Raw genomic sequence first — 14,335 nt, forward strand, 5'->3', positions numbered from 1 at the left:
TGTTTTTTTGCATCTATTATTTTCTCTCTTTCTGATCTGTTTGTTAAACTTTGCGCTCTAAAATAAATATGGAGACATTATTATTTGTTGTGTTTATTTAAAATTATATGTTGAGCTAGTTTTATTTGTTTCTTCACTTTTATTGAAATATTCTACTTTTTACTTTCCAAGCTTTTGTTGTTGTTATTGAAAGTGTGTCTATTTTAAAGCGGCTGTAATGTCGCAATTTACTTAATATTCCCATACATTAAGTCTATCTGTCTATATATAAAAATAGATAAGTAAGAAACTGTACCTGGGGGCCTGTGCTGTCAGCCTCATCATGAAAAACTAGGCGACTGTATGTCAAAAATACATCGTCTGCAAAGTGAAACACATTCTTTCTAATGGCCACCAGGGGGCGACTCATGTAATAAAAAATAAGTAACTTTAACTACTAAATGTTAAAAGGTAAAAAATAGATTAATGAATAAATGAAATCAACATAAAAACTGCAGTTCCTGTAGTGGCCACTTGAGGCTGGTTTCAACCTTCAAACAGACCCATGGTAAAACGAAATAAACCAGTTTACAGCCTGGTATCAAAGCGTCTACACAGTTCTATTACTGAGTTTATAACAAATAAAATAAGGTAACTGTTTTTATATCTCCTGCATTTGACTTGCCTTAAACGTAAAGTTTGCTTAGTGAGTGCTGCGGACAGTTTTATCAGCCTGCTCAGCGTCACCTCTACTAACCTAAATCCCTGAACTGGACTTGTTTACCATCTTTGTGGTGTTGATGCCTTTATATGTCAAATAATCTGGCCTCCTCTATGATTTATTTTCCCCAAAGCCATTCCAAGAAGTCTGTGCTCCAGTTTGGTGAGTTAAGCTGGATTTTTTTTTTTCTTTTTTTATGCTGTTTAGTGTTTATTAGCAGGCATCTGCGTCTCTGTTTTGCATCCCTACAGTTTATAGCTGTTTAATTACTAACCAAGCTGATAACGGCGCACTCCACCTTCTTCCCCAAATGTGTCTCATTCGAGTTTTAAAAAAACAACATAACGTTGGCCGAAGTACTAAAACTGAGGCTTCAAAGCTGGGCTTCAGAAACCAAAGGATCCCACAGTGGCTGTAGCTCTCTTTTATATACAGTTTTTGGTGAGAGCACTGAGCTAAAAGTGCATTTCCTGCTTCATGAAGGCCCCTTCTCGGGGCTTCCCTGCGTCAATGAGTTGGGTTTTTCTTAGTCAACAGAGAGTTAAACATTCACCTCTAACCACAGCCTGCTCTCAGTGTGTGTTTAAGCGCAGTATATATGTCTACCGGGCAGAGCTGAAGCATCTCTGAGGAGAACAGCTGTTGAGCAGAGCTGTAGATATTTGGTCTCTTCAGCAACATGCCGCTCTAAAGCGCAAAGGAGACATGTCAGCATCCCTAATCGGCAACAACACAGCAAAACTCTCACCCTCCTTCTTCGCCTTTCCTCCTTCCCTCCATCTTTGTAATCCCATAGGACTTTGCTCTCCCCAGTCACTGTACAACCAGCCCCCATCCCCTGCGCCTCCCCCTGTCCCGCACCAAACCGCTCTGTTGCTAGGAGACTGGAGGGGTTGAGTCGACTGCCCCCACCCCCGCTGGCAGTCGCGCGCACACATACACACGCGCACACACACGCACACACACCAACTGTAGCCGAGAGTCGCCGAGGGGAGAGAGGAGCAGTCCTGCACACAGGCAGGTCAGGAGGAGGAGGAAGAGAGGAGGAGGTGGGGGGAGGTTCAGGGGAAGCAGCTGGGTCACAAAGACAGGCCGCCAAAGATAGAAGAGATGTATCACACAAGAAATTAGCTCCATGGCCGACCAGATAAACACGAGTGGGACAGGCCGAAATCTGAAAATCAGAAATCTAATTAAAGTGAACCTGCAGGTTTCCAGCTCTGTGCAGCTTTGCATGATTCACAGTTTAAAATAAGCCTTATTCTCAGTCCGGGTCCTGGTGTCGCTGGGTTTAACCACTGCCTGAGACAATAGACTGTATATAAAAGACAGATGTAGCTGCTGTGATGATCTCCACTGTTTTCTCTTCTCTCATGTTATCACTTTGGCAACCACCATGTTGTTTTTCTGAGCTAAAAGTGACCTTGCTTGGATAAAATGGTGGGGTGCTAATTCAACAGACTAATAAAATACAAAAAGAGATTTTGAGGATTGTATACACTGCACACTAAGTCATACTATTAGATTTATAATTTGATTAAAATGCTTCAAAAGGCGCCAAAGGCACAAAAAAAGGTTTAGAGGTCCTATTTGGTGAGTAAACTTAGCTAAAACCTGTTAAAACAGCCAAACAGCCCCTATTTTTAAGGTTTACGACTCTCCAGCTGCCTGACTTTTTTCTTAAAAATAGGGATAACTATCCACAAAGTCCAAAATATTTTTCACCAGGCTGTAAACATGGTTTTAACATTGAAGTCTATGCATATTGACTCACTGTTGGAATTAAGCCTCAAGTGGCTACCAGAAGAATTGCAGCTTTTGCCTCTCCACTCCTTTTAAGTCATCTTTCTTCTAATTGGCTGCCCCTCTCAAGCAGAATATTACAGTGTAAACAGCAGGTGTGTTAAACCTGAGTGTTATAAGCTTTTAGGCTCACGGGATGGTTGCACATACGCTGACCTCCTTATTTAAAACTCATTATTTAAAAAAGAAATCCACTTTAGCGACAGGCAAAAAAGGGAACTGCATAATAGGTCCCATTTAAAGTGAAATGCAACTTCTATTTTGCAGGATTGTTGCACAATTAGTAGCGTAAATTGATGGTGCAGGGATATGTGCTCAGGTGCTTTTATGTGTGTGTCTGTTTACATGTGTGTGTACACCCAGAACACAGGGAGATGGCTGTGTCAACAGTACTCATGACTCAGATGATCTCAAGGCAGATGTGACAACAGGTCATCTTTTAAAGTCCCATCTCCCCTCTGTAAATCTATCAGCTGGCTAATGGGTACATAAATGGGCCAATCCTTGTTCCTCCTGCGCCTGTATGTGTGTCATGGGGACAACACCGCAAGACAAAGGTTTGTCATGGAAAAAAACTGGGATAAAAGAAACTCTTACCTCAACACTGTCCCCATTTTTATAATATAAAACGCCCCCCTCCCCTTCTATTTCTTTTCTTTTCACTATCATCCTCTCCTGTCTGCTTCATTTCATAAAGGCCCGTCATTAAATCCACATTAGGTGCACCAAGCTCAACCCCTCTGTCCGACGTCTCCGTGTGTGTGGGTGTGTGTGTGTCTCGGTGTGTGCTCGTCCCTCTCGGCTGCTCCCATGATGAACATTATTTGATAGAGTGTGTGACATCCCCAATATCCCACCGAGCCGGAGACACAGACGGTCCCTCTGGCCCACAGCAGACTGGCACTGTTGACGTTTCAGTCACTGACTTAAAATGGTATGTAAATGACTCGCACATACATCATCACATCCCAGAGTCCATTTCACCGTTTTCAGGCTATTATCATGCTGTCCCAGTTCGTTAAACGTTGGCCTTGCAAAGGTATTAAAAATGACAGCAACGGTGTGGTAGGGAGATTATTGCCGTCTTTAAGGCTGTGTGTGTGCGCCGAGCACAACTCAGACTATCTCCCACACAGGGGGGAGGCCCCTGGGCCAGTTAAAAATGGTGTTAATTTCTCCTCCTATGGGAAAGCAAAGAACGGTCTCTCCATGGCAACAGAGAGGGTGCTGAAGGGAGGAAACACAGAGCATGCGATCAGCGACCCCCTCTTTGTACGAGCACACACGCTCGCGCACAGTATGGATTTCGTCACCCGTTTACAGTAAGTCACAGTAACGCAGCAAAGTCTGAGATGACCACATGAACAAATGCTGCCATAAATATACTCTTTATGGATCTTTAATTGACTCCTGTTTAACAAAGAAGACCCCAATGAGACACATCTCCAGCTTTGAGGGCAGTTTTTTTTGTTCAGCCCCTCTTAGGAGCAAAGCATGGGCTCGGAAGTTCAAATGCTCAGCTGCTAAAAGAAGAATCACCTCAGCTCCTGTTGTGTTATTTTATACATGCAGACGATCTGCGTTTCCTTGGCTATAACGGTACTAAATGGGAAACAAAACACTCAGCAGCAACGTCTCTTCCCAGAAATTATGACCCAGTGTGAAAGCACTTTGACTATCTTGTACAACAGTTGACTTAAGCGGGTTTACAGCTGATGCATTCGTCATTTCTGGTTCACATTATGACACCATAACTATAATCTTCCTTTTTTTTCCTTGTTATCTTTTCTAAACGTTCAAGCAATTTCCCTCTCCGTCATCTGATTGATATATCATAGAAATGCCTCCAGCCTGGTGCACAACAATCAAAATGTCACTAAAGTGCACCATGCCAGCAGTTGTGACGTCTCGTTTGGCGCTCCAACAGGAAAGAACAGTGACATGAAATGCTCGGAGGGTCGTCAGCTATTGCAGCTAATGCCTAGGCCTTCCTGGAGTGATAAAATCTGTCCCAGGATCTCTCTCCTGCTTCTACCTTCTACCAACCATCTTTGGTCTTTGTGTTTTGTTAGTTTATTCGCAATAAATCATTTTTTATTTACAAAAATCTCCTGTTCGGACTTCTTCCGAACTGCACCCACAAACAATAGGATGTTTGCAGCCAGCTAATGGGTGCAGGTCTAGCGAGGAGCAACCATGACATCTCGATCAATTCAATACACAGGGTGTCCTTGGACGTTTGTGTTCTGATTTAGTCATTTTTCAACATGCAGAGATGCATTTTACCCCAAACTTGGATCTTTTACTCAATGTAACCAAGTGGTTTCTAGTCTCTAAACATAACCTGTGAGTCAAAGTGAAAGTTAAAGGCTGTGAAAAACAGAACAACAATCACCAAGTAAAAAAAGGAAGAAGTGCAAAACAGAAAGGACCCGATAAGACAAGAAGCCCAGTCTCCTAATGACTTATGAGACTGCTCCCACCCTCCTATTGCAGACTTTGTGCGTCTCTTCTGCCAATATTTCCGTGGACACCTTGTTTTTAATAATAAGACCCAGGGTGACATGTGACAAAAATGCATTATATTACACACAGGGATGAGAACATGTTGCACTTCCTGTCACAAGCAGGAGCCTGTTATCAGTGCGCAGTGATACGATTGGTGGGGATAGTTTAGTACAAAGAAAGTAGTCCCAAAATGAAACTGCCCACCTCACAAAGGTTTGTTGATTTTTTTTAATTGTTTTTTTGATTTTTCTTAGTCACCAGGTTGTGATTCCTGAAAAGAGACATTGCTGTTGGTTTTATATATATATATATATATATATATTTTTTTTTTTTTTTTTTTTTTTTTTTTTTCAAACTGTTTGAACACCACAGAGCCATTTCCTTTCATTATATTCAAGACAAGGCAGACATCTATACTGTTCGATATCTCCAATACCGATGGATAAATAACAAAACAGGCCAGAGGACAAATAATGATAGTTGATTTGGGGGTAAACAGCCACTTTAAAACCTTTAAAATAAATAAATAAATAAAAGGAACAGGTCAATCACTATTAGAGGTGCTTGGGTAATTTCTCTGCAGCTCTGATGAAGAACGAGATGTGAACAACTGCGTTGATTCTTGTTTGGGCTGCTGAGCCTTTTGCCATTTGAACCCACGAGCGTGAGCCCATGTGTTGCTCCTAATAGGCGCTGCCAGAGAAGGATGAAACAAAAAAGGCTGGACAAAAGCGCTGGAGACTCGCTATGCAAAAAATAGCATTAATGCAAATGCTGCTGAATAATAGGGCCAGTATTCTTTTGACTCTGTGGCCCATCCACAAAAGACGGGCTCTCAGGGGAAACGCGGACTAATTAATCAGATAATAATGATGATGTTCCTCATCCCATCTGACGTGGGCGAGGAGCAAACATTTAGTGCCCATTTTCCGAGACATGGATAAGGACTAACAATGTGGGGACGTCCCGAGACAAACCCTTATTTTAGGAAATAAAGCTTCATTCAGTTCTTCAGTCTGAAAACCTCTTTCTGTGGTAATCATGTCTTCCTTTGATCATGTGCTGTCACTTTGTGGCTGTAACTAATGTTTATTGTCAGTGTCAGCTATTGATTGATGTGGGATTTTGTCAATAAAATGTCAGAAGATCTTGAAAGGGGCTCGAGGTTGTGTCCCTTTAAATTCTTTCTTTTATCAGCGCAAAGCTCAACATGAGTGGAATAAGAACAAAAGCAGGAAATTCTCACATTTAAGAAGCCCAAAGCAGAAAGACAAAGATAAGTATTCAATTCTTTAAAAGAAAAGGTGAAAAGGCTGATTGACAGACAATAATCTGTAGCTTTATTGATCAGAAGTCAACTGCTTTGGACAAAAAGAAAGAAAGAAAGAACAATCCTGACTATGATGACGTTTCACTGTTTTCTGCTTGTTTAGATGCTGATTTCTGCTGATAGGCTCTTAGTTTTTACATCGTTTGTTTCTCTTTTGTCTAATAAACGGTTAAATGGGCTTAAATGAACACTTACACAAGCTTATTTTGTCTGGTTCACAGTCTGCGCCAGCATGTCCTGTGCGCACAGTTCGAGCCCCTTTCATGTGAAGTACTTCTGTGTGTCTCTGTGTGAGAGCATGTCCACCAAAGCCGTGAGACATGAACAGAGATATTTACAGCTTTCAGTAGGCATGGCAACAAAAAGCAACAGCTCGCAGTTTTTCAAAAATTTTCTTCAGTACAATGCTCATGTCAGCTGAAAGGAAATGCACAGGGCGATTAAGCCCCGTTTCTTCACTCGGGAAGAGGCTTGTGCTCATTTTGTGTAAAATTCTGTGGTGCATCTCTGTGTCTGTTTCTGGTCCTATCCCCCTCCTCCTCTGTAGCGTCCTCTAATCAGGACATAATGAGAGCTAAACGAGGTTGCATCTCCACACTGAGGGCTGCTGGATTCTCCGAGCAGTTGCAGGGCTCTGAGATGTGCAGAAAGAGGGCGAGACAACAGGAGCAGGAGGACAGAAAATAATTCTGTGTCCCGGCTTGAAAAGAGGCATCAGCGCTGAGTCTGTGCTACTGTGCCCTGTCTTTCTGTCCTGCCACACACTGAAGCCGCCTTGTATGCTTCGCTGACACACAGAAGAGACCTTCTCTGTCTGCACATCAGCCACCAACCATCCCTACCCCCACCCAGACTCCCGTCATTTAGCCCCATGCCTGCTCCCACACAGAAACTTGGCACACCCTGGGAGCAGCTGCAGAGGGGCTTCCAGTGCTCGCGCTCCAGAGATACGTCCCCGGCCCTGCAGCCCTGCGAGCAGGCACTGACCATTGTGTGTGCGTGTTTGTACATGTGTGTGCGTGTTCCTTTTCCAGTGGCACCGGACAGCCTATTTATAAAGCCCACAAAGACCAGCTGAATCAAAAATCGGGCTTTCTATAGCAGTCACATGCACATGAATTGGTTGATTTGTGGCTTCTGACTCATCATCAGAAGCAGCTTTTGTTGGCTGATGTTTTGTTTGTTGTTTAAATTTCCCAAGTGCAGCTGAGTCAGGGGGAGGTTTCCCCCTGCCTTCTGATATTAGCTACAAAAGTGTGCACACTCCTCTCCAGTAAACATTAAGGTACCCTGTTTTTAAAAAGAACCACACTTTTAAGGCCTTGTTCAGGTTTTATTTCAGCTCATCTGCTTTTCACATGGATTTTTTTTTAAAGCTGATCAGGTTATATTGATCAATATATTAAACTGGTATCAACTAGAAATGGCCAAAAAAAACCAGACAAAAGCTCATCAACATCACATTTCAGGCACCATCTGCACCTGCAGAGTCAGATCACACCTGCCCTCCTGCTCAGGGGGGAAACACAATATTGAGCCGAGATTAGAGGAGTTTTGTAGTCTAAATCGTCCATTCACACAGGTAAAACACCTGTAGAGGGATCAGTGCTATTCAGCTAAAAGTCAAAGGACTCTGTCTCTGACTGGAGCCAGAATCTTCTCCGGTTTGTTCGCAGGAAATGTGTTTCTGCTCTTTGAGGTCCGGAGAGACTCTGTCCCAGCAGGCCGGGTGGGGGAGATTATTCCTGAAGGCGCTTATTTAAAATGGTGGTTGTCTCCGTGCTGGCACAGCAGGCCCAAACACCATACATAGACATGAGCGCGCGCGTGTGAGCACAGCCAGCGTGTTTGTTTTCCGCGTGCAGGAAAAGCTGCTGGGGCACTGGCTGACAGTTCATCATGCACATGTTTATCTGGCCAGTCCGACAAATAGGCCTAATAAAACTTAACCCTTGAAGCACCTGCAGCTTCACTGACCTGACTTCCATTTTACAAGCGAAACATCGCCACACATCATCCAGGAGAACGGAGAAGTGAAGTCTGAGTACTAACTGTGGGCGTATGTCGCTATCAGCCCAGAGCAGACCCTTTTGTTTCCGCCACAGCCCCTCACGTGGTCACCAATTACGCACCGCTTATACTCTCCGCTAAAATGTGGAAATTACCTGCAGTGAGTTTCTCTTGAAGATAATCTTAGACGAGCTTACAAAGCTTAACGTCGGATCGTAGACTACAGAATAAAATGCGGCAGAGGCGGGCTGTCCTGGGCTACACAGGTGTTGCCAGAGCAACGAATGCCTGTTAGCCGATCCGCATCCTGCCCAGGACAATGAAAAGTGGGGACTAAACACTCGGGCTGTTTGCCACGCCGTGCCATTTCGTTACAATGCCCCCTCTTTCAGTACTTTAGAAGCCTATCTTTGCCCTCCCGAAGAAAGAAAAATCAGCCAGGTCGACGCACGGACACAGCGCGTGCTTCTTGGTTTAGATGGGACAGTGAGTGCGTGTGTCCTTTGATGAATCGCTGACAATGAAATCTGCTGAGCTTCTCGGCATGAAAAACGCTGAACGTGATCATCTTAAGTTTGGATTTTTAAAAAAAAGAAGAAGAAGCTTCTGCAGCTTCTCAGCTGGTAACACCAGAGCAACCTGACACAGACCCACCAACATGCCGCTGCATCCACGTGCGCGCGCACAGCATCACCATACCGGGCTACACGAGACCCGAACTGCAAGGTTGCTGTCAGTAAGTAAATTATCTCGTGCTTTGCACCCGGCAGCGCTGACAGGACTTAAACCTCGCTGGTGAGATGCTTTTGCTTGATAGCCTCGACTCCCTGTTTTTTTTTTTTTTTTTTTTTTTTTTTTCAAAATGCGATTGCCAGGAGGCACCGGCGTTGCTATGGCAGCAAGGGATGACAGTAGGGCTGTTCTGGTTGGGATGTGGACAAAGTGAAGCTTCATCGGCAGGGATGAGGGCGAGACGGGACGACAAAACATTTCAAGTTGGCGTTTTATCCGTGTGACAGGTGCATGTGTGCACCCTGATATAATGATAACTTATAGGCGGCGACGGGACACCTCATGCTCATGTACACGCACGTTCCCTCTCTGTGCCACACACATATGCACAAGCATGCACACGCACACACACACACACACACACACACACACACACACACACACACACACACACACACACACACACACACACACTTTACCGTTGACTTGACCGGGACGTATAAAACGGGCTTCCCTGGAGCTCCTTTCTTGTTGTGCTCTCCCAAAACGTTGGTCCCGACCTGAAATCCTTTAGACTTCACCCAGAATTTGAATTTGGCGTTGATGTGGCTGTTGTCGACATAAACGCCATCCGACTCGTCGTTCTGCAACAGTGTCTGCATGATTTTGTTGTATTTTCGCCGGGTGACGGTCTTTGTTTTACCGGAGTCTCCATAAGTCCGGAGACACCAGTCCTGAAATTCACTGAACATCTCCGCCTCCAAAACGACCGGACTCCGGCTCCTTTTGGGTGCCTCCACGCACGCCTTTTTCGTTGCCATTGCTCCCCCTCTCCCTCTCTCTCTCTGTCTGAAACCGTTCAAACAGCCCAGGCTAATAAAGAACAGACTTGAACGGGTGGATGTCTTTCTCCTCTGGTCCCCGCTGTCCCGCGTCCAGGGGGCTCGGTTCAGGTTTGGGGACGCTACCTCTCTGTGGCTTCTCAGTCAAACTGACCCGGACAGCAGCACACCTGTTTGCAGAGGAGCAGTGCTGTCCCGAACCGCAGCGGTGAAAAATGTCACTTCCTCACATCATCCGCTGAGGAGCAGAAAGGGGGGCTGTCCTATGCTGAGCGGGTATCTCCCACCTGTGCGTAAAACGCTCCACACAAGGGTAGGCTATGAAAAAAAGCCCACAGTCCTCGCTAAACAACAAAGAACACAGACAAAAGCGTGGAAACAAACGTCTCTCTCAGTTCCTATCGACCTACTTTCTAACAGACAACACTATTTTCGGATGCGGGTTGCTCAACCCCTCGAAAAAAGCGCAAAGATGCTCAGAGTGTACCCCTGTATGGCCATGCATCCGATCAACATGCGCCACCTGGGACTGTTTCTGCTCCTAACACCTGTTTGAATGGGATTAGCTTTTGCATTGTGGGCTTTTTCTACCACGTAAAGGGAAAAAAAAAACACACACACACACTCAAATCTGCATTACACTGGTAATTTGCTGCAAAGCCTGCGGTTTACAAGTAGCTTTATGTTGCCCAGCCGCAGAGAAAATGTCCGATTTGGAGACACGGAGGGTGGAAGAGGGTGGAGGCAGAAATCATTCTTTAAAAAAACACCGATGAGGGGTTTTAAATAGGAAATACTTTACGCAGTGAGATTCCAATAATGTATAAAGTGCTTTTTTTCCGTTCTTTTTTTTTAATGGGCGGTAAATCTGAATAAAATATCAATGTATGTTTTGGAAGTCAGCTTAAGAAGATTATTTATATTCACGATAAAATCTTCAAAAACAATAAAAAGAAAGAAAAATGTGTTCCGAACAAAGAATAATGGGATTATTTGTGACTTTTATGTTTAGGGACAGTGTTTGAACAACCCAGCTTGCGCGTGTCTACAGATGTTAGAGGAAAAACAGGCTCATTTAGGATCAGTGGTTTCCTCCTCGGTGCAGTTTTCTACCCGTGTGTCGTGCTCTCTTTGTGTGTGTGTGTGTGTGTGTGCGCGCGCGCGCTTGTGTGTGACTCCTCCTGGCCTGTGCATTACAGGCCCATGCTGGCGGTGGTGACTGCTGCTGTTGCCATGACAGCAGCGCAGCAGTGTCTCCGGCCGTGCGGAGGGTGAGTGGGATGCCCCGTCCTCATCTTTCCATCCTGACTCAGACAACGGTGTGCTGCATGGGCCGAGAAGCCACACCGCGACTGAATGACGAGAAGCTCAGATTGTCAGATACAGGGGAAGAAAGAAAAACGAGCTCACTCACATGTTGTTGTGTGTGTGTGTGTGTGTGTGTGTGTGTGTGTGTGTGTGTGTGTGTGTGTGTGTGTGTGTGTGTGTGTGTGTGAGTGAGTGAATGCATGCGTGTTGAATGACCGAGGCTTTCGCCAGCTTTCATTTCGTTTCATCATGTGGTCTCGTGCTGTGTCTTCTATCAGGACTGGCCTGCATGCAGGATACGCTCTGGGAGCTGCCCATCCATCCCTCAGGGGAGACGCCACGTCTCAACACAGGCTTTTATTTTGAAAGGCCGAGTTTAGGACAGAAACGTTCAGTTTGTTATTACTTAAAACTTGCACTCAGGGAGTAAATCGGTGTTCTCCGGGAGTGGAGGTACTTTCGGGGTTCTTATGTGCAACTTTCTGAGAAATTCTGCAGCACTTCTTCAGCACAGTTTTTTTATATATTTGTATATATATATAGCACAGGTTCATAGCAACAGTGGCTTGATTGTGCTTTATGTTGCAAAGGAAAGACCTATCAACATTAAAGGGTGTTGTGAGAGTGGACAAAGGAGTGAAGCCACTCTGTCCCCATCACAAGGAGTGCGTTTTGAGAAACTCCAGCAAAAAGTGTAATTTTTACTTCATCCTAATCAGAACTGAGAGAGTAAAATCTTTATAAATGATCTGATCAGCAGGCTGTGATGTTATTAAACCTGCTCGAAACAGACAAACAAGAAAAGAAGCATAGCAGAGGTATGCTTTTTTCAGTTACCAATGAACAGCTGGTATTGTACAGGTGAGTTTAATGTGGAAAACTATCTTACACCCCATTTTTATGCTGTTTCATGAGACTGCAACAGTCACTTTAATCTACCACAATCTGATTTTCTTTTTAAATTAATCATTCTGTCTATAAAATAGTTTTTTATAGAATAAAATAATAGAAATATTTTATAGAACAGTGAGACTTCTAGATTTTCACCGTTTAGGTGAACATCTTCAAATATATTTATTCTGGTGAATCAGAGGTCACAAAGGAAATATTTTTTCCTATCATGTGAGACAAACGAGCACAGGTATTTTTTTTATTTATCTGCTTAAAAATTACTAAAACAATTACTGAGTTACCAAAATATCTGCATTTATTTTCTTTTGATTCATTTAAACTTAATGTTTTTTGCACCACTTTGAATATGGTAATGTTTTATATTTCACCCGAGGTGTTGAGATAAAACACTTTCAAAATGTTTCCCTTCATTTAATGTCAACAAGCAAAGACAAATTCTCACACTGTGCTGTCATCACAAAGAAAACTTTTATTTCTGTCTCACATGTCTGGCTTTAGGTAATGTCTGTAAAAGTGACAATAATTCAGATCTCTGGCTTTTATGAAAAGAACAAACTGGAAGACAAACCGTCCTTAACTGCAAAATAGAGCGAAAGACAAAAAATTCTCCCCACTTTCCTTTCATCACACTTTACAAAACCATCAGTGGCACAATTTGTCCCTGCAGGCCATGTGTTTGTCTCTGTTTATGCTATCAAATGTGATGCTTTAGTACATTAGTACATACATTAGTAAGAATCTGGGTCATCTTGATCCCAGTAATATAACTGGTTCCAACCTTTCATATTATCATGCATTAGATTAACCTGGGTCGAAAGGGGCTCAGGCAACAAGGCTGGTTCACCTGTGGATAAAAAACAGGGACATGTGGTTGCTTTGCCTGTGTGTTATTCTCTGCTTTATCTCTGAATGTTGTCTTATGTGTCATTCACAGGTTTTAGTTCCACATCTGCACATATTTGCAGAACTTTACCATAATTTTTATTGTTTTGAGGTTAAACTCGAGCTTCTATTGTAGAAACAGCTGACCGGTTGTTAACCCATAAATCATATCGGTGTTGTGCTAAGCCACACAGGGCATGTTATTACCCTGTGATTTTACCATATTGGATTTTTCTTATCTGAAGGATGTTTTGAGCCCTGGAGAGCTGAAATCATCTAGTATGTAAAGATTCTTGGAAACTGAAAGGGTGAAAGAGCAAACAGTGATAAACATGTAGCTTTATCTCACAGGAAGTCCAAATGAGTACTTCAGCTGTTTATATTTCGAGCTCTTTTGGTAAAACTGTTGGTAGATCTGTACTCATATGTAACATAATGAATGCACAGCTTGTAATTTTACAGCGTGACAAAAAGGACTGCAGAATTCGCACATATTAAAGGATTCAGGACTCAGATTGCCCTCGTAGCTTCCTGTGAGCCAAGAACATCTCTCAGCGCCACCATCCGTGCGCGTCAGCTGTTGGACCTCTGGGCAGGGTCACGCCTCCTCACTCCTAATGAGGCAAAACTGCTGTAATTATGCTCACAATCTCCCACTGAGCGCTTTCTGTTCACCATGAGGTGGACTGCTGCTGTCCTGGGGGGCCACAGCAAGGGCTGTCTCGCGCTGAGATACCTCACGTTCAAAAATAAAACCCAAGTTTTCGACACACAGGCAGGATGACAGCATTTTCACACCCTTGCTTGAACCTCAATAACTGCTGCTTCAACTCGACTCTTTTATCGACCTCACTGTCCACACGCAGCGCTGTCTCTATTAAATTAGTCTTTCCTGCTAATGCCCCTCGCGATGTTGTCAGCGTGCTATCCGCTGGTGGAGGCAGGATTCACAATCAGAGACATTATAATAGAAAGAAATGGCACTCAAAGGACCATGAATTGAAATCTATGTGAGAGGTATGTAACTGCTAAGGCGGTGGTGGAATTCAAGTCCAAACATTTGGTGGCAGCAACACCAAGTAAAATTCCCTCTTCTTTTAACAACAGTCCACAGACATCTGGGAACTGAGGAGACCAGCTGCTGGACATTTGGGAGAGGAATGTAGTCCCATTATTGTCTGATAGATACTTCCAGCCTCTCAACAGTCCTGGGTCTTCTTTGTCCTGTTTTTGGTTTCCAAATGTTGGTAAGAGGACTAACTGCAGGCAGGCCAGTTCAGCAGCAGTCTTCTAATATGAAGCCATGCT

At 43.8% G+C, this 14,335-nt stretch overlaps 1 protein-coding gene across 2 annotated transcripts in view; it reads right to left on the bottom strand.

Moving 5' to 3' along the window:
* The window catches only part of nol4la (nucleolar protein 4-like a), a 34,337-nt gene extending 23,265 nt beyond the window's left edge, over positions 1-11,072 (bottom strand). The window contains exon 1 of one of the 2 annotated variants that reach the window (XM_040008202.1): positions 9,563-11,072. In XM_040008202.1, coding sequence (XP_039864136.1) covers positions 9,563-9,904 — 342 coding nt within the window. In that variant the 5' untranslated portion in view covers positions 9,905-11,072. Of the gene's footprint in view, positions 1-1,448; positions 1,522-9,562 lie in introns of those variants that run through there. The other variant, XM_040008203.1, reaches the window with a different exon arrangement.
* Between the last annotated feature and the right edge of the window lie 3,263 nt (positions 11,073-14,335).

This window comes from Simochromis diagramma, unplaced genomic scaffold (assembly GCF_900408965.1).
Source record: "Simochromis diagramma unplaced genomic scaffold, fSimDia1.1 OVJJ01000545.1, whole genome shotgun sequence".
In the NCBI taxonomy this organism is placed as follows: domain Eukaryota; kingdom Metazoa; phylum Chordata; class Actinopteri; order Cichliformes; family Cichlidae; genus Simochromis; species Simochromis diagramma.